Genomic DNA, 27,311 nt, shown 5'->3' on the forward strand with positions numbered 1-27,311 from the left:
TGTCTGTAGTGTTATTATCTCTATATACAGAGGATTATATGTCTGTAGTGTTATTATCTCTATATTCAGGGGATTATATGTCTGTAGTGTTATTATCTCTATATTCAGGGGATTATATGTCTGTAGTGTTATTATCTCTATATACAGGGGATTATATGTCTGTAGTGTTATTATCTCTATATACAGGGGATTATATGTCTAGTGTTATTATCTCTATATACAAGATTTATGTCTGTAGTGTTATTATCTCTATATACAGGATTATATGTCTGTAGTGTTATTATCTCTATATACAGGGGATTATATGTCTGTAGTGTTATTATCTCTATATACAGAGGATTATATGTCTGTAGTGTTATTATCTCTATATACAGGGGATTATATGTCTGTAGTGTTATTATCTCTATATACAGGATTATATGTCTGTAGTGTTATTATCTCTATATACAGGGGATTATATGTCTGTAGTGTTATTATCTCTATATACAGGATTATATGTCTGTAGTGTTATTATCTCTATATACAGAGGATTATATGTCTGCAGTGTTGTTATCTCTATATACAGGATTATATGTCTGTAGTGTTATTATCTCTATATACAGAGGATTATATGTCTGTAGTGTTATTATCTCTATATACAGAGGATTATATGTCTGTAGTGTTATTATCTCTATATACAGGGGATTATATGTCTGTAGTGTTATTATCTCTATATACAGGATTATATGTCTGTAGTGTTATTATCTCTATATACAGGGGATTATATGTCTGTAGTGTTATTATCTCTATATACAGAGGATTATATGTCTGTAGTGTTATTATCTCTATATACAGGGGATTATATGTCTGTAGTGTTATTATCTCTATATACAGGATTATATGTCTGTAGTGTTATTATCTCTATATACAGAGGATTATATGTCTGCAGTGTTGTTATCTCTATATACAGGATTATATGTCTGTAGTGTTATTATCTCTATATACAGAGGATTATATGTCTGTAGTGTTATTATCTCTATATACAGAGGATTATATGTCTGTAGTGTTATTATCTCTATATACAGGGGATTATATGTCTGTAGTGTTATTATCTCTATATACAGGATTATATGTCTGTAGTGTTATTATCTCTATATACAGAGGATTATATGTCTGTAGTGTTATTATCTCTATATACAGAGGATTATATGTCTGTAGTGTTATTATCTCTATATTCAGGGGATTATATGTCTGTAGTGTTATTATCTCTATATACAGGGGATTATATGTCTAGTGTTATTATCTCTATATACAAGATTATATGTCTGTAGTGTTATTATCTCTATATACAGGATTATATGTCTGTAGTGTTATTATCTCTATATACAGGGGATTATATGTCTGTAGTGTTATTATCTCTATATACAGAGGATTATATGTCTGTAGTGTTATTATCTCTATATACAAGATTATATGTCTGTAGTGTTATTATCTCTATATACAGGGGATTATATGTCTGTAGTGTTATTATCTCTATATACAGGGGATTATATGTCTGTAGTGTTGTTATCTCTATATACAGGGGATTATATGTCTGTAGTGTTATTATCTCTATATACAGAGGATTATATGTCTGTAGTGTTATTATCTCTATATACAGAGGATTATATGTCTGTAGTGTTATTATCTCTATATACAGGGGATTATATGTCTGTAGTGTTATTATCTCTATATACAGAGGATTATATGTCTGTAGTGTTATTATCTCTATATACAGGGGATTATATGTCTGTAGTGTTATTATCTCTATATACAGAGGATTATATGTCTGTAGTGTTATTATCTCTATATTCACGGGATTATATGTCTGTAGTGTTATTATCTCTATATACAGGGGATTATATGTCTGTAGTGTTATTATCTCTATATACAGAGGATTATATGTCTGTAGTGTTATTATCTCTATATACAGGATTATATGTCTGTAGTGTTATTATCTCTATATACAGGGGATTATATGTCTGTAGTGTTATTATCTCTATATACAGAGGATTATATGTCTGTAGTGTTATTATCTCTATATACAAGATTATATGTCTGTAGTGTTATTATCTCTATATACAGGGGATTATATGTCTGTAGTGTTATTATCTCTATATACAGGGGATTATATGTCTGTAGTGTTATTATCTCTATATACAGGGGATTATATGTCTGTAGTGTTATTATCTCTATATACAGGGGATTATATGTCTGTAGTGTTATTATCTCTATATACAGGGGATTATATGTCTGTAGTGTTATTATCTCTATATACAGGGGATTATATGTCTGTAGTGTTATTATCTCTATATACAGGGGATTATATGTCTGTAGTGTTATTATCTCTATATACAGGGATTATATGTCTGTAGTGTTATTATCTCTATATACAGGGGATTATATGTCTGTAGTGTTATTATCTCTATATACAGAGGATTATATGTCTGTAGTGTTATTATCTCTATATACAGGGGATTATATGTCTGTAGTGTTATTATCTCTATATACAGAGGATTATATGTCTGTAGTGTTATTATCTCTATATTCACGGGATTATATGTCTGTAGTGTTATTATCTCTATATACAGGGGATTATATGTCTGTAGTGTTATTATCTCTATATACAGGGGATTATATGTCTGTAGTGTTATTATCTCTATATACAGAGGATTATATGTCTGTAGTGTTATTATCTCTATATTCACGGGATTATATGTCTGTAGTGTTATTATCTCTATATACAGGGGATTATATGTCTGTAGTGTTATTATCTCTATATACAGAGGATTATATGTCTGTAGTGTTATTATCTCTATATACAGGATTATATGTCTGTAGTGTTATTATCTCTATATACAGAGGATTATATGTCTGTAGTGTTATTATCTCTATATACAGGATTATATGTCTGTAGTGTTATTATCTCTATATACAGGGGATTATATGTCTGTAGTGTTATTATCTCTATATACAGGGGATTATATGTCTGTAGTGTTATTATCTCTATATTCAGGGGATTATATGTCTGTAGTGTTATTATCTCTATATACAGAGGATTATATATCTGTAGTGTTATTATCTCTATATACAGAGGATTATATGTCTGTAGTGTTATTATCTCTATATACAGGATTATATGTCTGTAGTGTTATTATCTCTATATACAGGGGATTATATGTCTGTAGTGTTATTATCTCTATATTCAGGGGATTATATGTCTGTAGTGTTATTATCTCTATATACAGAGGATTATATGTCTGTAGTGTTATTATCTCTATATACAGAGGATTATATGTCTGTAGTGTTATTATCTCTATATACAGGATTATATGTCTGTAGTGTTATTATCTCTATATACAGGGGATTATATGTCTGTAGTGTTATTATCTCTATATACAGGGGATTATATGTCTGTAGTGTTATTATCTCTATATTCAGGGGATTATATGTCTGTAGTGTTATTATCTCTATATACAGAGGATTATATATCTGTAGTGTTATTATCTCTATATACAGAGGATTATATGTCTGTAGTGTTATTATCTCTATATTCACGGGATTATATGTCTGTAGTGTTATTATCTCTATATACAGGGGATTATATGTCTGTAGTGTTATTATCTCTATATACAGAGGATTATATGTCTGTAGTGTTATTATCTCTATATACAGGATTATATGTCTGTAGTGTTATTATCTCTATATACAGGGGATTATATGTCTGTAGTGTTATTATCTCTATATACAGGGGATTATATGTCTGTAGTGTTATTATCTCTATATTCAGGGGATTATATGTCTGTAGTGTTATTATCTCTATATACAGAGGATTATATATCTGTAGTGTTATTATCTCTATATACAGAGGATTATATATCTGTAGTGTTATTATCTCTATATACAGAGGATTATATGTCTGTAGTGTTATTATCTCTATATACAGGGGATTATATGTCTGTAGTGTTATTATCTCTATATACAGGGGATTATATGTCTGTAGTGTTATTATCTCTATATACAGGGGATTATATGTCTGTAGTGTTATTATCTCTATATACAGAGGATTATATGTCTGTAGTGTTATTATCTCTATATTCAGGGGATTATATGTCTGTAGTGTTATTATCTCTATATACAGGGGATTATATGTCTGTAGTGTTATTATCTCTATATACAGGATTATATGTCTGTAGTGTTATTATCTCTATATACAGAGGATTATATGTCTGTAGTGTTATTATCTCTATATTCAGGGGATTATATGTCTGTAGTGTTATTATCTCTATATTCAGGGGATTATATGTCTGTAGTGTTATTATCTCTATATACAGGGGATTATATGTCTAGTGTTATTATCTCTATATACAAGATTATATGTCTGTAGTGTTATTATCTCTATATACAGAGGATTATATGTCTGCAGTGTTGTTATCTCTATATACAGGGGATTATATGTCTGTAGTGTTATTATCTCTATATACAGGATTATATGTCTGTAGTGTTATTATCTCTATATACAGGATTATATGTCTGTAGTGTTATTATCTCTATATACAGGGGATTATATGTCTGTAGTGTTATTATCTCTATATACAGAGGATTATATGTCTGTAGTGTTATTATCTCTATATACAGGGGATTATATGTCTGTAGTGTTATTATCTCTATATACAGGATTATATGTCTGTAGTGTTATTATCTCTATATACAGAGAATTATATGTCTGCAGTGTTGTTATCTCTATATACAGGATTATATGTCTGTAGTGTTATTATCTCTATATACAGAGGATTATATGTCTGTAGTGTTATTATCTCTATATACAGAGGATTATATGTCTGTAGTGTTATTATCTCTATATACAGAGGATTATATGTCTGTAGTGTTATTATCTCTATATTCAGGGGATTATATGTCTGTAGTGTTATTATCTCTATATACAGGGGATTATATGTCTAGTGTTATTATCTCTATATACAAGATTATATGTCTGTAGTGTTATTATCTCTATATACAGGATTATATGTCTGTAGTGTTATTATCTCTATATACAGGGGATTATATGTCTGTAGTGTTATTATCTCTATATACAGAGGATTATATGTCTGTAGTGTTATTATCTCTATATACAGGATTATATGTCTGTAGTGTTATTATCTCTATATACAGGGGATTATATGTCTGTAGTGTTATTATCTCTATATACAGGGGATTATATGTCTGTAGTGTTATTATCTCTATATACAGAGGATTATATGTCTGTAGTGTTATTATCTCTATATTCACGGGATTATATGTCTGTAGTGTTATTATCTCTATATACAGGGGATTATATGTCTGTAGTGTTATTATCTCTATATACAGAGGATTATATGTCTGTAGTGTTATTATCTCTATATACAGGATTATATGTCTGTAGTGTTATTATCTCTATATACAGGGGATTATATGTCTGTAGTGTTATTATCTCTATATACAGGGGATTATATGTCTGTAGTGTTATTATCTCTATATTCACGGGATTATATGTCTGTAGTGTTATTATCTCTATATACAGGGGATTATATGTCTGTAGTGTTATTATCTCTATATACAGAGGATTATATGTCTGTAGTGTTATTATCTCTATATACAGGATTATATGTCTGTAGTGTTATTATCTCTATATACAGGGGATTATATGTCTGTAGTGTTATTATCTCTATATACAGGGGATTATATGTCTGTAGTGTTATTATCTCTATATTCAGGGGATTATATGTCTGTAGTGTTATTATCTCTATATACAGAGGATTATATGTCTGTAGTGTTATTATCTCTATATACAGAGGATTATATGTCTGTAGTGTTATTATCTCTATATTCAGGGGATTATATGTCTGTAGTGTTATTATCTCTATATACAGAGGATTATATGTCTGTAGTGTTATTATCTCTATATACAGGATTATATGTCTGTAGTGTTATTATCTCTATATACAGGGGATTATATGTCTGTAGTGTTATTATCTCTATATACAGAGGATTATATGTCTGTAGTGTTATTATCTCTATATACAGGATTATATGTCTGTAGTGTTATTATCTCTATATACAGGGGATTATATGTCTGTAGTGTTATTATCTCTATATACAGGGGATTATATGTCTGTAGTGTTATTATCTCTATATACAGGGGATTATATGTCTGTAGTGTTATTATCTCTATATACAGGGGATTATATGTCTGTAGTGTTATTATCTCTATATACAGGGGATTATATGTCTGTAGTGTTATTATCTCTATATACAAGATTATATGTCTGTAGTGTTATTATCTCTATATACAGGGGATTATATGTCTGTAGTGTTATTAGCTCTATATACAGGGGATTATATGTCTGTAGTGTTATTAGCTCTATATACAGGATTATATGTCTGTAGTGTTATTAGCTCTATATACAGAGGATTATATGTCTGTAGTGTTATTATCTCTATATACAGGGGATTATATGTCTGTAGTGTTATTATCTCTATATACAGGGGATTATATGTCTGTAGTGTTATTATCTCTATATACAGGGGATTATATGTCTGTAGTGTTATCTCTATATACAGGGGATTATATGTCTGTAGTGTTATTATCTCTATATACAGGGGATTATATGTCTGTAGTGTTATTATCTCTATATACAAGATTATATGTCTGTAGTGTTATTATCTCTATATAGAGGATTATATGTCTGTAGTGTTATTATCTCTATATACAGGGGATTATATGTCTGTAGTGTTATTATCTCTATATACAGGATTATATGTCTGTAGTGTTATTATCTCTATATACAGGGGATTATAGGTCTGTAGTGTTATTATCTCTATATACAGGATTATATGTCTGTAGTGTTATTATCTCTATATACAGGGGATTATATGTCTGTAGTGTTATCTCTATATACAGGGGATTATATGTCTGTTTATATAGTGTATTTATGTTTCTCGGGGGATTATATACCCGTTGTTTCCTCAGGTCGCTCTCTCAGGAGTTGGAGGTCCTTCAGTCCATCTACCTTCATGAGTTGGACGTGTCTCAGGACTCGGACGGGTCGGTGACTCTTCTGCCATCTTTCTGCGCCGTTTCCTTCTCTTTCCTCGGCTCCCATGTTCATCCTTGTCTGATCTTGTACACTTATCACAGATTGTTGCTTCGGATCACGTTACACCCGACCACTGCTGATGACCCGGACACTCAGTACGTGCGGCTGACCCTGGAGCTGCTTCTGCCACCGCTGGTACGTGACACATATATATTTGAAAGCCGTGTGTGATTATTGAAGGGAGGACACAAAGCCAGATCTGTCTTTTTTTTTTCTGCGTTTTTGTGCCTTCTTTCCTCTGCTCCTTGTTTCTGGTTTCCTCCCGCTATCTATCCTTCTCCTATTGCACCTCGGTGTCCCCCTCCGCTTTGGCTGTCAGCTCTCTGGCTGTTCCCCCACCTCTGCTCTCTGGCTGTTCCCCCCCACCTCTGCTCTCTGGCTGTTCCCCCCCACCTCTGCTCTCTGGCTGTTCCCCCCCACCTCTGCTCTCTGGCTGTTCCCCCCCACCTCTGCTCTCTGGCTGTTCCCCCCACCTCTGCTCTCTGGCTGTTCCCCCCCACCTCTGCTCTCTGGCTGTTCCCCCCCACCTCTGCTCTCTGGCTGTTCCCCCCACCTCTGCTCTCTGGCTGTTCCCCCCCACCTCTGCTCTCTGGCTGTTCCCCCCCACCTCTGCTCTCTGGCTGTTCCCCCCCACCTCTGCTCTCTGGCTGTTCCCCCCCACCTCTGCTCTCTGGCTGTTCCCCCCACCTCTGCTCTCTGGCTGTTCCCCCCCACCTCTGCTCTCTGGCTGTTCCCCCCCACCTCTGCTCTCTGGCTGTTCCCCCCCACCTCTGCTCTCTGGCTGTTCCCCCCCACCTCTGCTCTCTGGCTGTTCCCCCCCACCTCTGCTCTCTGGCTGTTCCCCCCCACCTCTGCTCTCTGGCTGTTCCCCCCCACCTCTGCTCTCTGGCTGTTCCCCCCACCTCTGCTCTCTGGCTGTTCCCCCCCACCTCTGCTCTCTGGCTGTTCCCCCCCACCTCTGCTCTCTGGCTGTTCCCCCCCACCTCTGCTCTCTGGCTGTTCCCCCCCACCTCTGCTCTCTGGCTGTTCCCCCCCACCTCTGCTCTCTGGCTGTTCCCCCCCACCTCTGCTCTCTGGCTGTTCCCCCCCACCTCTGCTCTCTGGCTGTTCCCCCCCACCTCTGCTCTCTGGCTGTTCCCCCCCACCTCTGCTCTCTGGCTGTTCCCCCCCACCTCTGCTCTCTGGCTGTTCCCCCCCCACCTCTGCTCTCTGGCTGTTCCCCCCCACCTCTGCTCTCTGGCTGTTCCCCCCACCCTCCGCTCTCTGGCGGTTCTCCCCCCCCCCACCTCCGCTCTCTGGCCGTCCCCCCTCCCCCCACCTCTGCTCTCTGGCTGTTCCCCCCCACCTCTGCTCTCTGGCTGTTCCCCCCCACCTCCGCTCTCTGGCTGTTCCCCCCCACCTCCGCTCTCTGGCGGTTCTCCCCCCACGTCCGCTCTCCTGGCGGTTCTCCCCCCCACGTCCGCTCTCTGGCGGTTCCCCCCCCCCCCCACCTCCGCTCTCTGGCGGTTCCCTCCCCCCCCCCCACCTCCGCTCTCTGGTGGTTCCCCTCCCCCCCCCTCCGCTCTCTGGCCGTCCCCCCTCCCCCCACCTCCGCTCTCTGGCTGTTCCCCCCCACCTCCGCTCTCTGGTGGTCCCCCCCCCCCCCCCACCTCCGCTCTCTGGTGGTCCCCCCCCCCCCACCTCCGCTCTCTGGCTGTTCCCCCCCCCCCACCTCCGCTCTCTGGCTGTTCCCCCCCACCTCCGCTCTCTGGTGGTTCCCCTCCCCCCCACCTCCGCTCTCTGGTGGTTCCCCTCCCCCCCCCCTCCGCTCTCTGGCTGTCCCCCCCCCCCCCCCCCACCTCCGCTCTCTGGCTGTTCCCCCCCACCTCCGCTCTCTGGTGGCCCCCCCCCCCCACCTCCGCTCTCTGGCGGTCCCCCCCCCCCCCCCCCACCTCCGCTCTCTGGCTGTTCCCCCCCCCCCCCCACACCTCCGCTCTCTGGCTGTTCCCCCCCACCTCCGCTCTCTGGTGGTTCCCCTCCCCCCCCCCCCCCCTCCGCTCTCTGGCCGTCCCCCTCCCCCCCCCTCCGCTCTCTGGTGGTTCCCCCCCCCCCTCCGCTCTCTGGTGGTTCCCCCCCCCCCCCCACCTCCGCTCTCTGGCTGTTCCCCTCCCCCCCCACCTCCGCTCTCTGGCTGTTCCCCCCCCCCCCCCTCTCCGCTCTCTGGCGGTTCCCCCCTCTCCGCTCTCTGGCGGTTCCCCCCCCCCCCTCCGCTCTCTGGTGGTTCCCCCCCCCTCCGCTCTCTGGCTGTCCCCTCGCTCTCGGTGTCCTTTTCCCGTCAAAAATATAAGAACTATCCACTGTGATCTTTGTGTCGACCCGCTCCCTGCTGCCCCCTATCATCCGGACAATTACACAATTGCTTGACTATCAATGGAGGAGGTCACAGGTTGTCTCCACTAATAAGCCGGTTATCGGAAAACTAACAGTGAGGGAATGGTATATACACCTCAAGCTTCCAGTGCCTGTAATACATGTATACACCCCCAAACTGTCACTGCTAACTTCACGATGACCCCAGAAAGATTATTAGCTGCCATCACCAGTCTTTTTTAATCTGTCTGACTAAAGCAGGCATGTCCAAAGTCCGGCCCGCGGGCCATTTGCGGCCCGCGGTCCGGACTAATAAGGCCCCCAGGTATCCAGCAGCATGTACCTTGCGGCCGCTGCCGCTCTCGTCGCCACCGCCGCTCAGTACTCCGGCGCAGGGAGAAGAGCCGAAATCTCGGACATCGCGAGATTTCGGCTTTCCTTCTCCCTGCGCCGGAGTACTGAGCGGCGGCAACCGGCCAGCCAAGATCTCGCGACGTGCGAGATCTCCAGCCCCCAGGGGTTGTAAGACGTTCAGAGGTCAGATAGGCTGAAGACCTCAGCTTAGTTGTGTAAAATTATATAAATAATATATATATTAAGTTATATATAAGTCCCTGCGCCACCTTACACCTCCAGAAAGGTTAGGCCAGCAGGGCTCTCACACAAGCTTGTGGTAGCAAGCTGTCATACCCTTCATTAACCCCTGACTGCCTGTCACTGTGCTATAATTCCATTATCTGATGTGCGACTGTTGCACAGCTTGCTATTCTCTGCCTGTGTTATAAAGCATATAGCAGTATCTTATTTTTGCTGTTCCACCCTCTGCGCCTTTTAATCTCTCCCCTTCTGGCCAATTTTTATAATGGCAACTACAAATAAGAAACGAAAAGTTGACAGTGAGGGCCGCCGCTTCCAGGACAAGTGGAAAGTAGAATATTTTTTCACTGAAATAAAGAATCACTGTGTTTGTCTGATATGCCAAGAGACCGTTGCTGTTTATAAAGAATTTAATGTCAAGCGACACTATCAGACGAGACATAGCACATACGACAAGCTAACAGGGCACGACCGAAGTGAAAAGTATAAGCAACTTGAAGCTGTTTTATTGTCACAACAGCGATTTTTTACAAGAGCCCGTGAGTCAAATGAAAATGCCACAAAGGCGAGCTATGAGGTGGCAGCGTTAATTGCTAAAAATTGCAAATCTTTTGCAGAGGGTGACTTTATCAAAGAATGTGTTATGAAAATGGTAGAGAATGTCTGTCCCGAGAAGAAGCAAGAGTTTTCCAACATTTGCCTGGCTCGTAACACTGTAGCACGGAGAATTGAATAAATTTCATCGGATATTAAGAGACAGTTAATGTCAAAAGGAGCTGATTTTGACTTCTTTTCAATAGCCTGTGATGAAAGCACGGACCTATCTGACACGGCTCAGTTGCTGATTTTTTTAAGAGGGGTGGACGATGAAATGAATGTGACTGAAGAGCTACTTGACCTCCAGAGCCTCAAGGATCAAACAAGAGGGAAAGATTTATTTGATTCTGTTAGTTCTGCCATAGATGACATGAAACTGCCTTGGAACAAAGTTACTGGGATTATTACTGATGGGGCACCTGCCATGACTGGTGAACGAAGTGGATTATCAACCCTAATCTGTAACAAGGTGAGCGAAGAAGGAGGCAAAGCTATTAAACTTCATTGCATCATTCATCAACAAGTTCTCTGTGCTAAACATCTCCAATATGATCATGTTATGAAACCGGTACTAAAGACCATTAATTTTATCCGCTCTAAAGCCCTGTGCCACCGCCAGTTTAAACAGTTTCTACTGGATATCCAGGCTGAATATGAAGATGTTTCATATCATAACGATGTAAGATGGCTCAGTCGGGGGTCTGCACTGCAACGTTTCTACTCTCTCAGAAAGGAAATAGGAGAATTCTTGGAAACAAAGGGACAAACGATGCGAGAACTATCTGATCCAATTTGGCTGGCTGATTTGGGGTTTCTAGTCGACCTAACAAAGCATCTGAATGTACTGAACATGAATCTTCAGGGCAAAGATGCAGCGGTGAACCAACTTTATTCACACCTCAAAGCCTTTGGAACAAAGCTGCAACTTTTCCTAAGGCAGTTGTCACAAACACCGCCCAATACCATCCATTTTTCAGCGCTACAGGAAATAATTAACAGTTTTCCACAGGATGATATCCATGCGCAAATAAGCAGGTATGCAGCAGACATCACATCTCTGGCTGGGGAGTTTCAACGGCGCTTTCAAGATTTTGCAGCTATTGAAAAGGAGATCAGCATTTTCTCCTCTCCATTCTCTGTTGACCCCGACAATGCTCCTGATCAGTTGCAGCTCGAGCTCATTGAGCTACATTGTGACAGCGAGTTACGCAGTCGTCATCAACAGCTCTCTCTTGTTAACTTTTACCGCCAACTGGATAAGAGCCGGTTTCAAGAGATTCGAACATTGGCTAAGAAAACCCTGAGCTTGTTTGGCTCAACATATTTGTGTGAGAAGACATTCTCTGTTATGAACTTTAACAAGAACCGCGTGAGGACAAGACTAAGTGACTCTCACCTGCGTGACATTTTGCGCATCAAAACCACGGCCATTGAACCAGACCTAGTCTATGTGCTGCAGTCCAGATCCCAGTTTCACCCTTCACATTAGTGCAGGCTAGTTTCTTTTTTTTAATTGAGATTAATATGTTGTAAAATCTCAATTAATGTCAGTTGGATAGACAGTTATATATTTGAACACATGTATACTTGCTGTTATGTTCCTGTTCACATTTTTTGAACTTATAAGTTGACAGACAACCTTACATTACTTTGTGTAATGTACTTTAAAATGTTCCTGAGATATCTCAGTTTCCTGTTTTTATTATATTAAAGGGGTTGTCCAAGTTCAGAACCCAGACATACCCCCTTTTTCACCCAGGCAGCCCCCCTGCCATGGGCATCAAAGCATCTCATGCTCCGATGTGCTCCCTTGCCCTGTGCTATTTACAATGACACACTGCCGGTAGGAGGCTTCACCGGCTCTAATGTGCAGGCTTTAGCGCTGCTCTAGCTGGTTTACTGGTGATAAAGCCCGCCCATCAGTGCCGGTGACGTCACTGGGCTTTCTGCCAGCCCCGTGGAGAGCCGGGTATGTCACTAGAACTCCAGAAAATGCCTTTCCTCTGCGCAATTTAGTGCAGGGCAAAAGTAGGACATTGGAGCATAAACTGCTTCGATGCTCAAGTCGGGGAGGGGCTTCCTGGGTGAGAATGGGGGTATGTCTGGGTTAACCCCTTTAAGGCAGATTGATTAAACACCTGTTTAGATTTGTCTTCCAAGTCACAAAATAAAAAGTATGCCGTTTTCAATAAACTTTGCAAAAAAAGTTTATTTGCATTCATTTTAATGGTCCAAAGAATGTCAAGCAAAATGATCGGCCCTCGCACATGTTCACTTCATCAAATTTGGCACTCTTAGAAAAAAGTTTGGACACCCCTGGACTAAAGTCTTTATTTTTTTGGTATCTTATAGCTTCGAGGTGCAGTTTGCAGCACAAAAGGATCAGAACTAATACATTTTATATTTAATCCAAAACAAGGCCGTGTTCATTAAAAAAAAATATTTATATAGAAAAGATTTTACACTAGGGACAAAACAATGCAGCACATACAGTTACAGTCCTGTTCATCGTTATTGGCCCCATGAAGTGTAAGGACACAATGTGGAATCTCCTGAAGATAATGAATCCAGTGAAACAGTTTTTCGTATAGAGACTCGTGGTAAATACAGAAGAGCAAATGATGAACAAGAATTCAAAGCCAAAAACCAATGGAGGGAAAATAGAAAAACCTAAAGCCGCTGTCACTGGTATCGGCACCTTTACATTAATTTAGTATGGAGACACATTGTGGCTCGCCTGTGGTAAATCACAAAAGAGATTCTCCTGTGATTGTCGGTGCCCATGTGACATGAATTAGCCAGTGAATGATATCTTCACTGTTAAAAAGCCACATGGTAGGCCCTGATCCTTTGTCATAATGGTAAAGACAAAGGAGCTGTCTGAGAACATCAGAACTGCTATTATTAGCAAACACAAGACTTCCAAAGGATATAAGGCCATCTCCAAAGACCTTGGTATTCCAGCTTCAACTGTGCGCAATGTTATTAAGAAGATTGCCAAGCATGGAACCGTCAAGAACCTCCCTAGACATGGGGGAAAGAGGAAAATTGACCATTGTTGTGAATGGTGGAAAAAACACTATGTCAAACATCCAAAGACCTTAAGGCCTACCTGGAACAGTCTGGGGTCACGGTTTCAACAAGTACCATACGCCGCACATTAAACCAAGCAGAGTTTTATGGACGAAGGCCAAGGAAGGAACCATTGCTGAAGATAAGACATAAAAAGGAACGACTGATCTTTGCCAAACAGTACCTTGACAAACCACAATCCTTCTGAGAAAATGTTCTGTGGACAGATGAAACAAAAATATAGCTTTTTGGCAATGCAAAGCAACAGTTTGTTTACACACGGCACAATGAAGCTTATAAGGAAAAGAACACTTTACCAACAGTTAAGCATGATGGAGGATCCATAATGCTGTGGAGTTGCTTTGCTGCGTCTGTTACTGGAGACCTTAACCGTGTCACAGGATTTTTTAAATCAGGGAATTTTCAAGAGATTTTAGAGCGAAATGTCCTACCCAATGTAAGAAAACTTGGGTTGAGTCGAAGGTCATGTGTCCTCCAGTAAGTCAATAACCCAAAGCACACATCCAAAAGTACACAGGAATGGTTGAAAACTGTTTTAAAATGGCCTGCAAGGAGTCCTGACCGCAATCCCATAGAAAATCTTTGGGGTGAGCTGAAATCTGCCATTGGGAAAAAGAACCTGCAAACATTCAAGAGCTTGAACAAACTGCAAAGGATGATGGGAGGAAACTCCATCTGAGAAGTGGAAGAAGCTTATAGATGGCTACAAGAACCGTGTGGAGGCCGTCAGCAATGCCAAAGAGTGTGCAACCAAGTATTAATTAGGGGGGCAACCAAGTATTAATTAGGGGTGCCTTTATTACTGCACATGCTGATTATTCCGCTTCTTCTTTGAAATTGTTTTTCAACTTCTATGTTGCAATGTTTTATTGTTGTTACATTATGCCACTAATTAAAACATCCTGAGGATATAACTTTGGTACATTTCCATTTATTTCTGAAGATATTGTACAGTCTATGTAAAAAATGAAGGGGTGCCAATAATGGTGACCAGTACTGTACATAAACATAAATGATTAACAAGCGAAACTTACTACTCCGCTCGCAGAGACGTGTTAACTTAGCGAAGGAGAGCACTTCTCTTGGGGACGTTCAGAAAACGGGCTTCATGCGTACACAATGTGTATCCCCCTACAGGAACACGGAACATAATTCAGCTTGCTCTTTTATTAGCATCGGAGTTCCACCCACACACCACCTTCCCCCTTCCCGTGATGACCTCATGTGCGCTGGGTTGTGTGTTGTTCTCCGCCCTTCATTATTTTATGGAATTCTTAACTTCTGCGATAATTCCTCTACGGGTGATCACAGAAGTTCGAGAGCACCGTCATTTGTTTTTATCAGGATTTTACCTTTACCCAGAGACCAAACATGACATGGCTGCTGTCAGTTATCTTGTTACTATGGATTTAGGGCTTATAGGCAGGTGGCACTGTTATGAAAAGCTAGGCATATTCTTCTCCTATTAGCCCTGAAGCCAAAAATGTATGTCCCATCACAATCTGATTTATACAAACTTCGATATTCCATATTTTTTTTCAGAGACATATGTCTGCCCAATGTACAGCATTTCCTTTACAAGAAACCACAGTGCCACCTGAATTCGGAATGCATTTCCTGTGGACAAAGGAGGCTTCTTCCACTCCTGTCTATGTGTAAACACAGGTCCCTATTGTTGTCCATTGTGTAATCCGTCATCTAAGAGACTTGGACTGTCAGCCCTAAATTAAGATGGTTCACTCTTCATCCATATCCAATTTTCTATTTATATTAGTCTATTGTCTAATTACCAGTCCATTCTGAATCTTTCATCATAGGAGCCTCATCCTGTAATTTAATTAAGATTCCTCACTCCACCATATGTTAACTGTGTGGTCCTATTATCAAAAGAGGCTGATAGATTGTAAGCTTTTGTTTCCTTACTTCAAATGAGAGAGGGGAGGAGGGGGAGGGGTGAAAGGGGTTTCATTTTAATATTTTCTGTGTCCTCCCTCTTTCTCGTCCTGCTGCGGGGTCTCTGTCTCCTCCCTCTTTCTCGTCCTGCTGCGGGGCCTCTGTCTCCTCCCTCTTTCTCGTCCTGCTGCGGGGCCTCTGTCTCCTCCCTCTTTGTCGTCCTGCTGCGCGGCCTCTGTCTCCTCCCTCTTTGTCGTCCTGCTGCGCGGCCTCTGTCTCCTCCCTCTTTGTCGTCCTGCTGCGCGGCCTCTGTCTCCTCCCTCTTTGTCGTCCTGCTGCGCGGCCTCTGTCTCCTCCCTCTTTGTCGTCCTGCTGCGCGGCCTCTGTCTCCTCCCTCTTTGTCGTCCTGCTGCGCGGCCTCTGTCTCCTCCCTCTTTGTCGTCCTGCTGCGCGGCTTCTGTCTCCTCCCTCTTTGTCGTCCTGCTGCGCGGCCTCTGTCTCCTCCCTCTTTGTCGTCCTGCTGCGCGGCCTCTGTCTCCTCCCTCTTTGTCGTCCTGCTGCGCGGCCTCTGTCTCCTCCCTCTTTGTCGTCCTGCTGCGCGGCCTCTGTCTCCTCCCTCTTTGTCGTCCTGCGCCATTCAGAGGAACTTTTTTTTTATTTTTTATAACTTGAGAACCTGACACTGAGTTTTCACATATTGCAGTATCCAGGAGAGCCGCCTGAAATCAGCGTGACCAACCCACGGGGCCTGTGTGATGAGCAGATTGATGGGTAAGATCCCACGGGGCCTGTGTGATGAGCAGATTGATGGGTAAGATCCCACGGGGCCTGTGTGATGAGCGGATTGATGGGTAAGATCCCACGGGGCCTGTGTGATGAGCGGATTGATGGGTAAGATCCCACGGGGCCTGTGTGATGAGCGGATTGATGGGTAAGATCCCACGGGGCCTGTGTGATGAGCGGATTGATGGGTAAGATCCCACGGGGCCTGTGTGATGAGCGGATTGATGGGTAAGATCCCACGGGGCCTGTGTGATGAGCGGATTGATGGGTAAGATCCCACGGGGCCTGTGTGATGAGCGGATTGATGGGTAAAATCCCACGGGGCCTGTGTGAAGAGCGGATTGATGGGTAAGATCCCACGGGGCCTGTGTGATGAGCGGATTGATGGGTAAGATCCCACGGGGCCTGTGTGATGAGCGGATTGATGGGTAAGATCCCACGGGGCCTGTGTGATGAGCGGATTGATGGGTAAGATCCCATGGGGCCTGTGTGATCGGATTGATGGGTAAGCTCCCTCATGGCCTCTGCATAATAATTTGGAACACAGTGTAAATACTATTTTCTCAGATTTTCCCAAATTTCCTATATGAATTGCAGTCATTGTAATTTTCCAGTCAAATAACTATTCGAGTACAATTGAAAGGTTTTTGTATAATCTGCCAATGATAACAGGATATTTAAAAAAAATAAACTCAAACTGCACTCAAAATGTCTGCTGCACATAACACATCTGCATCTCTGGCTGCTATGGGCATAAAAGGGGACAAACTTATGGTGTGACCCCCATGCTTCCCTGACCTCTACCCCATTCAGAACCTCTGGAGCATCATCAAAAGGAGTGTCTATGATGGCAGGAGGCAGTTCACATCTAAGCAACAGCTCTGGGAGGGTATTCTGTCCTCATGCGAAACAATTGAAGCAGAAACCATCCAAAACCTGACAAATTCAATGGACGAGAGAGTTCAGAAGCTCCTTTCCAACAAGGGGTCCTATGTGAAAATGTAACATCACCTAGAATAAAGTTTTGAGGTGAAAACTGTTTGATTTCAGTGTGTAATAACCGGCTAATGCTTATAATTTCACAAATGACCATTTTTTTGTTCTTTATTAAAATGAAAAGGTTGAAAACTCTGCTGTGCATAATAATTTGGAACATGCATTTTGAGGGCAGTTTGAGTTTTTTATTTTTTTATAAATATCCTGTTATCATAGGCAGTTTATACAAAAACCTTTCAATTGTACTCGAATAGTTATTGGACGGGAAAATTACAATGACTGCAATTCATATAGGAAATTTGGGAAAATCTGAGAAAATATTATTTGCATAATAATTTGGAACACAGTGTATTAATCAGTGTAACGCCGCCCACCTGACAGTTTATGTGGTTTATTGAGCACAATCCTGCTGACAGGTGCGCTTGAACCCAGCAGCGTTTCGTCTGGAGATGCCTCAGGCTCTTGGGGTCCACAATGTGTTTCACAGGTCTCTGCTTAAGAAGTATGTGGTACCTCTTGAGTCCTCCCCCCTGCACCTCCCCCATCATAGTTGATTGCAATTTAGAGTTCCAAACATCGAAGATTGTAGATTCTCGTCTCCAGCGTCATTCCCTTCAATACTTGGTGCACTGGAGGGGTTACAGTCCGGAGGAAAGGATGTGGATTTCAGCATCGGAGGTGAATGCCCTTAGGTTGTTTTTTTTTCATTCCATGCCTCTCATCCAGATAAACCTGGTCCTGAGTGTCCATAGACCACTCATAGAAGGGGGGGTACTGTCACGGGTGTGTCAGGTGTTAGTAATACGGTGTCTGGCTGTAGAAGGTCGCTGTGTTTGACCTTACAAACATCTCTCTGATCATTTTATGATTCCTCTCTCTTTAGGACCCAGCGGTGATCCTCACCTTGCTTGGGGATTATACTTTTCCCTTTAGGACCCTGAGGTAACCCTTACCTTTCTGCTGTTAATCAGCACTTTCTTGCTGTGTCCTTAAATACCCTCAGAGAGTTGCTGATGATAGCGTGTTATTCCTAATCAGGCCGGGGATTCTAGTAGTCAACTAGAATTACCTTGGAGTTCCTTCGTGGGTTGTCGCCGTGCTTTCTCCGGTGTCCTCTTGGAGCTTAGTGTATTCCCCTGTTTGTTTCCCCTGTGTGTACTTCAGTTTATAGTGGGGCTGACTCCGTGCTCACTCCTCCCGCTCCCTACCTAGGGCCTAGTATTGGGGTCTGCTAAGGCCAGGTTTCCTGCTCGGCGATAGGTGCAGAACCTATTTAGGGTTGTCAGGGTTTGTGTTTAGGGGTCTCCACTCTTCCTTTGCCTAGTTGTAGCGCTCCCTCTCCTTTTCCTGTTATATGCTGGGTTCTCCCCATACCTAGCATGACAAGGAGTGTGTGCTGTATATGGGGAATATACACCGGCACTGATAATACGGGAGGAGATATCACATAGCATGAATATACTCCTGGGCACTTCTGCTTGTACAGTTTGGTAGATTTATTTGACTCCTATTTGGAATTGCTTATTGCAAATGTCTGTTTTTCTTGCAGTTTTATTAGCATTCTTCGCACAACTGCTTTACAATCAGTGGGATGTCCAGTTCTTTATACACTGATAGAGGTTAGTATTCTTGGTAATTATACATCGCAGTCTAATGTAGAGATGTTTTGTGCAATAAATGGAGGAGATCAGGGTCAGGAGGCAGATCTTAGGTGGAATGTAGCACACGGGCAGGAGGCAGATCTTAGGTATAATGTAGCACACGGGCAGGAGGCAGATCTTAGGTATAATGTAGCACACGGGCAGGAGGCAGATCTTAGGTGTAATGTAACACACGGGCAGGAGGCAGATCTTAGGTGTAATGTAGCACACGGGCAGGAGGCAGATCTTAGGTGTAATGTAGCACACGGGCAGGAGGCAGATCTTAGGTGTAATGTAGCACACGGGCAGGAGGCAGATCTTAGGTGTAATGTAACACACGGGCAGGAGGCAGATCTTAGGTGTAATGTAGCACACGGGCAGGAGGCAGATCTTAGGTAGAATGTAGCACACGGGCAGGAGGCAGATCTTAGGTAGAATGTAGCACACGGGCAGGAGGCAGATCTTAGGTAGAATGTAGCACACGGGCAGGAGGCAGATCTTAGGTGGAATGTAGCACACGGGCAGGAGGCAGATCTTAGGTGGAATGTAGCACACGGGCAGGAGGCAGATCTTGGGTATAATGTAGCACACGGGCAGGAGGCAGATCTTAGGTGGAATGTAACACACGGGCAGGAGGCAGATCTTAGGTAGAATGTAGCACACGGGCAGGAGGCAGATCTTAGGTAGAATGTAGCACACGGGCAGGAGGCAGATCTTAGGTAGAATGTAGCACACGGGCAGGAGGCAGATCTTAGGTGGAATGTAGCACACGGGCAGGAGGCAGATCTTAGGTATAATGTAGCACACGGGCAGGAGGCAGATCTTAGGTGTAATGTAGCACACGGGCAGGAGGCAGATCTTAGGTGTAATGTAACACACGGGCAGGAGGCAGATCTTAGGTGTAATGTAGCACACGGGCAGGAGGCAGATCTTAGGTAGAATGTAGCACACGGGCAGGAGGCAGATCTTAGGTAGAATGTAGCACACGGGCAGGAGGCAGATCTTAGGTGGAATGTAGCACACGGGCAGGAGGCAGATCTTAGGTATAATGTAGCACACGGGCAGGAGGCAGATCTTAGGTGGAATGTAACACACGGGCAGGAGGCAGATCTTAGGTGTAATGTAGCACACGGGCAGGAGGCAGATCTTAGGTGTAATGTAACACACGGGCAGGAGGCAGATCTTAGGTGTAATGTAGCACACGGGCAGGAGGCAGATCTTAGGTGTAATGTAGCACACGGGCAGGAGGCAGATCTTAGGTGGAATGTAGCACACGGGCAGGAGGCAGATCTTAGGTGGAATGTAGCACACGGGCAGGAGGCAGATATTAGGTGGAATGTAGCACACGGGCAGGAGGCAGATCTTAGGTATAATGTAGCACACGGGCAGGAGGCAGATCTTAGGTGTAATGTAACACACGGGCAGGAGGCAGATCTTAGGTAGAATGTAGCACACGGGCAGGAGGCAGATCTTAGGTGTAATGTAGCACACGGGCAGGAGGCAGATCTTAGGTGGAATGTAGCACACGGGCAGGAGGCAGATCTTAGGTGGAATGTAGCACACGGGCAGGAGGCAGATCTTAGGTATAATGTAGCACACGGGCAGGAGGCAGATCTTAGGTGGAATGTAACATACGGGCAGGAGGCAGATCTTAGGTGTAATGTAGCACACGGGCAGGAGGCAGATCTTAGGTGTAATGTAACACACGGGCAGGAGGCAGATCTTAGGTGTAATGTAACACACGGGCAGGAGGCAGATCTTAGGTGTAATGTAACACACGGGCAGGAGGCAGATCTTAGGTGTAATGTAGCACACGGGCAGGAGGCAGATCTTAGGTGGAATGTAACACACGGGCAGGAGGCAGATCTTAGGTGTAATGTAGCACACGGGCAGGAGGCAGATCTTAGGTGTAATGTAACACACGGGCAGGAGGCAGATCTTAGGTGTAATGTAGCACACGGGCAGGAGGCAGATCTTAGGTAGAATGTAGCACACGGGCAGGAGGCAGATCTTAGGTATAATGTTGCACACGGGCAGGAGGCAGATCTTAGGTGTAATGTAACACACGGGCAGGAGGCAGATCTTAGGTGTAATGTAGCACACGGGCAGGAGGCAGATCTTAGGTAGAATGTAGCACACTGGGCAGGAGGCAGATCTTAGGTGTAATGTAGCACACGGGCAGGAGGCAGATCTTGGGTAGAATGTAGCACACGGGCAGGAGGCAGATCTTAGGTGGAATGTAGCACACGGGCAGGAGGCAGATCTTAGGTAGAATGTAGCACACGGGCTGGAGGCAGATCTTAGGTGGAATGTAGCACACTGGGCAGGAGGCAGATCTTAGGTGGAATGTAGCACACGGGCAGGAGGCAGATCTTAGGTGGAATGTAGCACACGGGCAGGAGGCAGATCTTAGGTAGAATGTAGCACACTGGGCAGGAGGCAGATCTTAGGTGTAATGTAGCACACGGGCAGGAGGCAGATGTTAGGTAGAATGTAGCACACGGGCAGGAGGCAGATCTTAGGTAGAATGTAGCACACTGGCAGGAGGCAGATCTTAGGTAGAATGTAGCACACTGGCAGGAGGCAGATCTTAGGTAGAATGTAGCACACGGGCAGGAGGCAGATCTTAGGTGGAATGTAGCACACGGGCAGGAGGCAGATCTTAGGTGGAATGTAACACACGGGCAGGAGGCAGATCTTAGGTGTAATGTAGCACACGGGCAGGAGGCAGATCTTAGGTGTAATGTAGCACACGGGCAGGAGGCAGATCTTAGGTGGAATGTAGCACACGGGCAGGAGGCAGATCTTAGGTAGAATGTAGCACACGGGCAGGAGGCAGATCTTAGGTGGAATGTAGCACACGGGCAGGAGGCAGATCTTAGGTAGAATGTAGCACACGGGCAGGAGGCAGATCTTAGGTAGAATGTAGCACACGGGCAGGAGGCAGATCTTAGGTAGAATGTAGCACACGGGCTGGAGGCAGATCTTGGGTAGAATGTAGCACACGGGCAGGAGGCAGATCTTAGGTAGAATGTAGCACACGGGCAGGAGGCAGATCTTAGGTAGAATGTAGCACACGGGCAGGAGGCAGATCTTAGGTAGAATGTAGCACACGGGCAGGAGGCAGATCTTAGGTGTAATGTAGCACACGGGCTGGAGGCAGATCTTAGGTGTAATGTAGCACACGGGCTGGAGGCAGATCTTAGGTAGAATGTAGCACACGGGCAGGAGGCAGATCTTAGGTGGAATGTAGCACACGGGCAGGAGGCAGATCTTAGGTAGAATGTAGCACACGGGCAGGAGGCAGATCTTAGGTAGAATGTAGCACACGGGCTGGAGGCAGATCTTAGGTGTAATGTAGCACACGGGCTGGAGGCAGATCTTAGGTAGAATGTAGCACACGGGCTGGAGGCAGATCTTAGGTAGAATGTAGCACACGGGCTGGAGGCAGATCTTAGGTAGAATGTAGCACACGGGCTGGAGGCAGATCTTAGGTGTAATGTAGCACACGGGCAGGAGGCAGATCTTAGGTAGAATGTAGCACACGGGCTGGAGGCAGATCTTAGGTGTAATGTAGCACACGGGCTGGAGGCAGATCTTGGGTAGAATGTAGCACACGGGCAGGAGGCAGATCTTGGGTGTAATGTAGCACATGGGCAGGAGGCAGATCTTAGGTAGAATGTAGCACACGGGCAGGAGGCAGATCTTAGGTGTAATGTAGCACACGGGCAGGAGGCAGATCTTAGGTGTAATGTAGCACACGGGCAGGAGGCAGATCTTAGGTAGAATGTAGCACACGGGCAGGAGGCAGATCTTAGGTAGAATGTAGCACACGGGCAGGAGGCAGATCTTAGGTAGAAAGTAGCACACGGGCAGGAGGCAGATCTTAGGTGTAATGTAGCACACGGGCTGGAGGCAGATCTTAGGTGGAATGTAGCACACGGGCAGGAGGCAGATCTTAGGTGGAATGTAGCACACGAGCAGGAGGCAGATCTTAGGTATAATGTAGCACACGGGCAGGAGGCAGATCTTAGGTGGAATGTAGCACACGGGCAGGAGGCAGATCTTAGGTGGAATGTAGCACACGGGCAGGAGGTAGATCTTAGGTGGAATGTAGCACACGAGCAGGAGGCAGATCTTAGGTGGAATGTAGCACACGAGCAGGAGGCAGATCTTAGGTGGAATGTAGCACACGGGCAGGAGTCAGAGCTTAGGTGGAATGTAGCACACGGGCAGGAGGTAGATCTTAGGTGGAATGTAGCACACGGGCAGGAGTCAGAGCTTAGGTGGAATGTAGCACACGGGCAGGAGGCAGATCTTGGGTGTAATGTAGCACACGGGCAGGAGGCAGATCTTAGGTAGAATGTAGCACACGGGCAGGAGGCAGATCTTAGGTAGAATGTAGCACACGGGCAGGAGGCAGATCTTAGGTGTAATGTAGCACACGGACAGGAGGCAGATCTTAGGTGTAATGTAGCACACGGGCTGGAGGCAGATCTTAGGTGTAATGTAGCACACGGGCTGGAGGCAGATCTTGGTTATTTGTCTCTTGAATGATGTCCTTCGCATTTACAGAGATCTCTGTTATCGTGTAACACCTATTTCTGGGTAGACGTTTCGGTTATCGGGCAGCTGACACTTAGGCGCTTGCCTAGGGTTGTCTGTCAGGGTATTATTCTCCATGTCTAGAGCTTGGAGTTTTCTTTGCTTCATCTTGGATCAGTATTTTTTTGAACACTTTGCTAATCTGCTTTGTCTCCTCTGTTTTTATAGAAGGGTAAAGAAATGTTGACGGCAAGTAATCTTCCTCGTGGCCACTGTGTGATCTGCCTGTATGAGTTTCAGGTAATCAATGGCGGATGGGGCGCAAATCCCAGAATGTTCTGTGTCATGTCAATGTTGTGTATGGCCGAATCTACATGGAGAACTGCAGATAATGTGAGGACGGTGGAGACGTCCTGCTCGTCTTAAGTCTCCTCAACTACATACAAAGAACTCTTTTATAAACCCCCTCAGAAACTGCGCTGCAAAGGCATCTACCGTATTGGTGTAACACTGGAGTAGCGGTGAGATGACCAGGCTGAAGGCCGGTACCGGCAGTGAGCCAGACAAGCATGGTGCAAGCCGTCACGCTAATGCATGCCCTGAGGGCCGGGGTACTCCACTAAAGGGATGGGGACTTCTTCAGAGCCCTTCCTAGGTGCCAATAGCGGAGTGCCTGGTGGATGGGCACAGTTGGGTCAAACACACCACTAAACTAAACTGGAAAGGTAGAGATGAACCTAACAAACTAGGAAGGTCAAGGAGCATAAATAGTGTCCCCAGGAACGGAGTACACTGGCACTGACACCCCACCCCTCGCAGCCTGTTGGGGAGCCGGTGTATACCCAGAAGCACGAGGGTCACGCTTGCTCTTCCTGACAATGCGAGGAGCGAGAGCAGAGGACGTCATAAGTCTGATATTGACTACCTAGAGCCAATGCGTCTGCATACGGCTGGGTACGTGCGTCTGCATACGGCGGGGTTTTTTGTGTCTGCATACGGCGGGGTGCGTGCGTCTGCATACGGCTGGGTACGTGCCTGCGGTTGCCTCTGTGAGTTGCTGTGTAGGACAGTTGGGACATCTGGCCACTTTCTGCCATCACTATTCGCTTTCTTATTATTCCATTTTGTACAGGATGACGACTGTCTGACAAAGACGAGGTGTTTTCATCATTTTCACTCGTTCTGCCTGGGCCGCTACGCCAAGCACTGCCGGGATAATGGACAGGGAGAGGTAAGAGTATATATCTCTGCGCTCCGTGAGAGGTCAGAGCTGCTCCTGGTCACCTGAAATCCACTGACTCGTGTCGTCTGCGTCACTCTCTCCCATGCCACGGGCTGCTCCTGGTCACCTGAAATCCACTGACTCATGTCATCTGCGTCACTCTCTCCCATGCCACGGGCTGCTCCTGGTCACCTGAAATCCACTGACTCGTGTCGTCTGCGTCACTCTCTCCCATGCCACCGGCTGCTCCTGGTCACCTGAAATCCACTGACTCGTGTCGTCTGCGTCATTCTCTCCCATGCCACTGGCTGCTCCTGGTCACCTGAAATTCACTGACTCGTGTCATCTGTGTCACTCTCTCCCATGCCACGGCCTTTCCTGTAGGATCCGGTCGTCTGTCCAGTTTGTCGTGTCAGTCTGACCTGTGACTTTAACAAGCTTCAGTCTGCTGCACCGCCGCAGCAAGCGGAGGTAAGAAAACCCCCTATTCTTCTACCCTAAGCCCTTCCTAGCTGCCAGCACTAGCATCCTCAGCCCCTGCCTTTCCTGATTCCCCAGGAGCTATATATTCCAGACTCGCTCACATTACAGAGAGAGAAAGAACTGCGCCAGGTTTATGAACGCCAGTTGGCAAATGGAGGAATAATTGACCTAGAAGCTGAGAAGAATCGCTTCTTCATTAGTATCCAGGAGGTGAGTACCCTGTTGCCCTCTGTATTAGATTTCACCTTCTTTGCCGTGTGTGTCGCTCATCTTTGTCTCCTGTTTAGACCTCAAGCAGCGAACATGAAGTTCTCCAAACTGATCCGGTCTCCTCCCATCCTACTGTCCCAAGCTCTGAAGCTACCCTGGGCCCCTTTGTCGTCGAGCCTCGTGTAGGAGGTCTCGGGGCTAGTGGAAGGACACATTTGTGTGGAAACAGACCTCTCCGGAATGACCACTCAAATGGCCAAGTGTGTCGTGATAGCAGAGGATGGACAGCCCGTGGCAGGAGGCGACCTGACCCTCGAAGAGTCAGTCGAGAAGCTGCTTCCAAAGATGACCAAACGGCGGTCAGAAGCCGGGTGACCGCCTGCCGGAACGATGGGACGGTGCAGGCGCCTCCAAGAGGCTGCACTGACGGCTCACTGGGCGAAAAGCCTGATCTATAACACATGTGATAAGTGATTGAATAAAGCATAATGGACTTCTGTAGTGACCGTCTAGACACAGAACATATCCTATTACTCAGGTGAATGCTTGACCCAAAGAAATGGCACAGACTCCTCCAGCAGCACTGAGGATTTCAGGAGACGTGTTTGCTGTGATGTGTATATCGCTGTGATTACGGAAGTTAGGATAAGGTTGTATGAAACCTGAACAGGGTCATCATGTAGGGAGGAGAGAGCAGCACAAAGTATTTCAGGAAGCTGATATGCTCTTTATTTAGATAGCTGTATGTAGACATCAGTAGAGGAGGCCCGTGTTACAGTGATCGGGCACTGGTTAATCTGTGGCTTCTTTGAATGTGTTCTCTGTCCCGTGAGATGATGAGGATTCAGGTGTTGGCCTTCACCTACTGCAAGCAGAGTATCTATCCCCAGAAAAGCGCTCTGATCTACGATAGTCAGGATTCCCCGTGTAAACAGTCCAAGCCGTGTATCATTACCCCGATGTCTATAGTGCCGCCGGCTCCTGGAGGCTTCATCACCACAACGAGCAGAAGCGTGACAATGACATCTGTCTGCTCAGCTGTCCACATCTTCTGGTAGTGCCGATGTCTTCATCATGGGCGAGATGTGGAAAAATCAACCTGCAGAGGAGCCGACAGGTTCTGTTCACATGTTGTTTTTTACACCTGTCCTTTGGCAATAATGGACTTTGTGCCCCGTGTCTTCTTGCATTCCTTTAGCTAGTTTCTATATACTGCTCAATATTGAACATCAAGAAGGACAAGTGGTGGGATTCTGGAGATCACACAATGGAGACGTCTCTAATCTGCAAATGATGAAAAAAAATGATAACAAAATTTTCCAACCATCTTGATTTATTCAGTATGAGCTCCAGGCGCAGGAATCCCGGCACTTCCAACCCTGGCTGCGATCACTGAGGTCATTAATGGTCGTCTGAGGAAGGTTCTGTCGCTGAATGTACAAATCATCAGGATTCACTGCTGGCAGCTCCTGTGTAATCACCGACCAATGACGTCCCCTATGTGCTGGATGAAGACAAGTCCAGAGACTCTGCCGGCAGCTCCTGTGTAATCACCGACCAATGACGTCCCCTATGTGCTGGATGAAGACAAGTCCAGCGACTCTGCCGGCAGCTCCTGTGTAATCACCGACCAATGACGTCCCCTATGTGCTGGATGAAGACAAGTCCAGAGACACTGCTGGCAGCTCCTGTGTAATCACCAACCAATGATGTCTCCATTGAGCACATTGGGGACAAGTCCGGAGACGC

At 44.8% G+C, this 27,311-nt stretch overlaps 1 protein-coding gene across 1 annotated transcript; it reads left to right on the plus strand.

Annotated features, from left to right (window-relative positions):
• Window positions 1-6,966: 6,966 nt before the first annotated feature.
• Window positions 6,967-26,063, plus strand: RNF25 (ring finger protein 25). The gene is made up of 10 exons (XM_073646288.1): window positions 6,967-6,983; window positions 7,028-7,102; window positions 7,196-7,289; window positions 16,387-16,454; window positions 19,012-19,081; window positions 23,876-23,947; window positions 24,780-24,878; window positions 25,254-25,340; window positions 25,428-25,562; window positions 25,640-26,063. Exons 1-10 carry the CDS (start codon window positions 6,967-6,969, stop codon window positions 26,018-26,020), a joined length of 1,098 nt encoding a protein of 365 aa, XP_073502389.1. The 3' UTR covers window positions 26,021-26,063.
• The last annotated feature ends 1,248 nt before the right edge of the window (window positions 26,064-27,311 follow it).

Source organism: Phyllobates terribilis, unplaced genomic scaffold (assembly GCF_046119375.1).
Source record: "Phyllobates terribilis strain yellow unplaced genomic scaffold, ASM4611937v1 Scaffold_9__5_contigs__length_417890890, whole genome shotgun sequence".
Taxonomy (NCBI): Eukaryota; Metazoa; Chordata; class Amphibia; order Anura; family Dendrobatidae; genus Phyllobates; species Phyllobates terribilis.

Coding starts and splice junctions, on each gene's coding strand:
- RNF25 (XM_073646288.1), top strand. Junction 16,455..19,011: donor TGTGATGAGCAGATTGATGG/GTAAGATCCCAC, acceptor TTTTTCTTGCAG/TTTTATTAGCATTCTTCGCA. Junction 19,082..23,875: donor TTCTTTATACACTGATAGAG/GTTAGTATTCTT, acceptor CTGTTTTTATAG/AAGGGTAAAGAAATGTTGAC.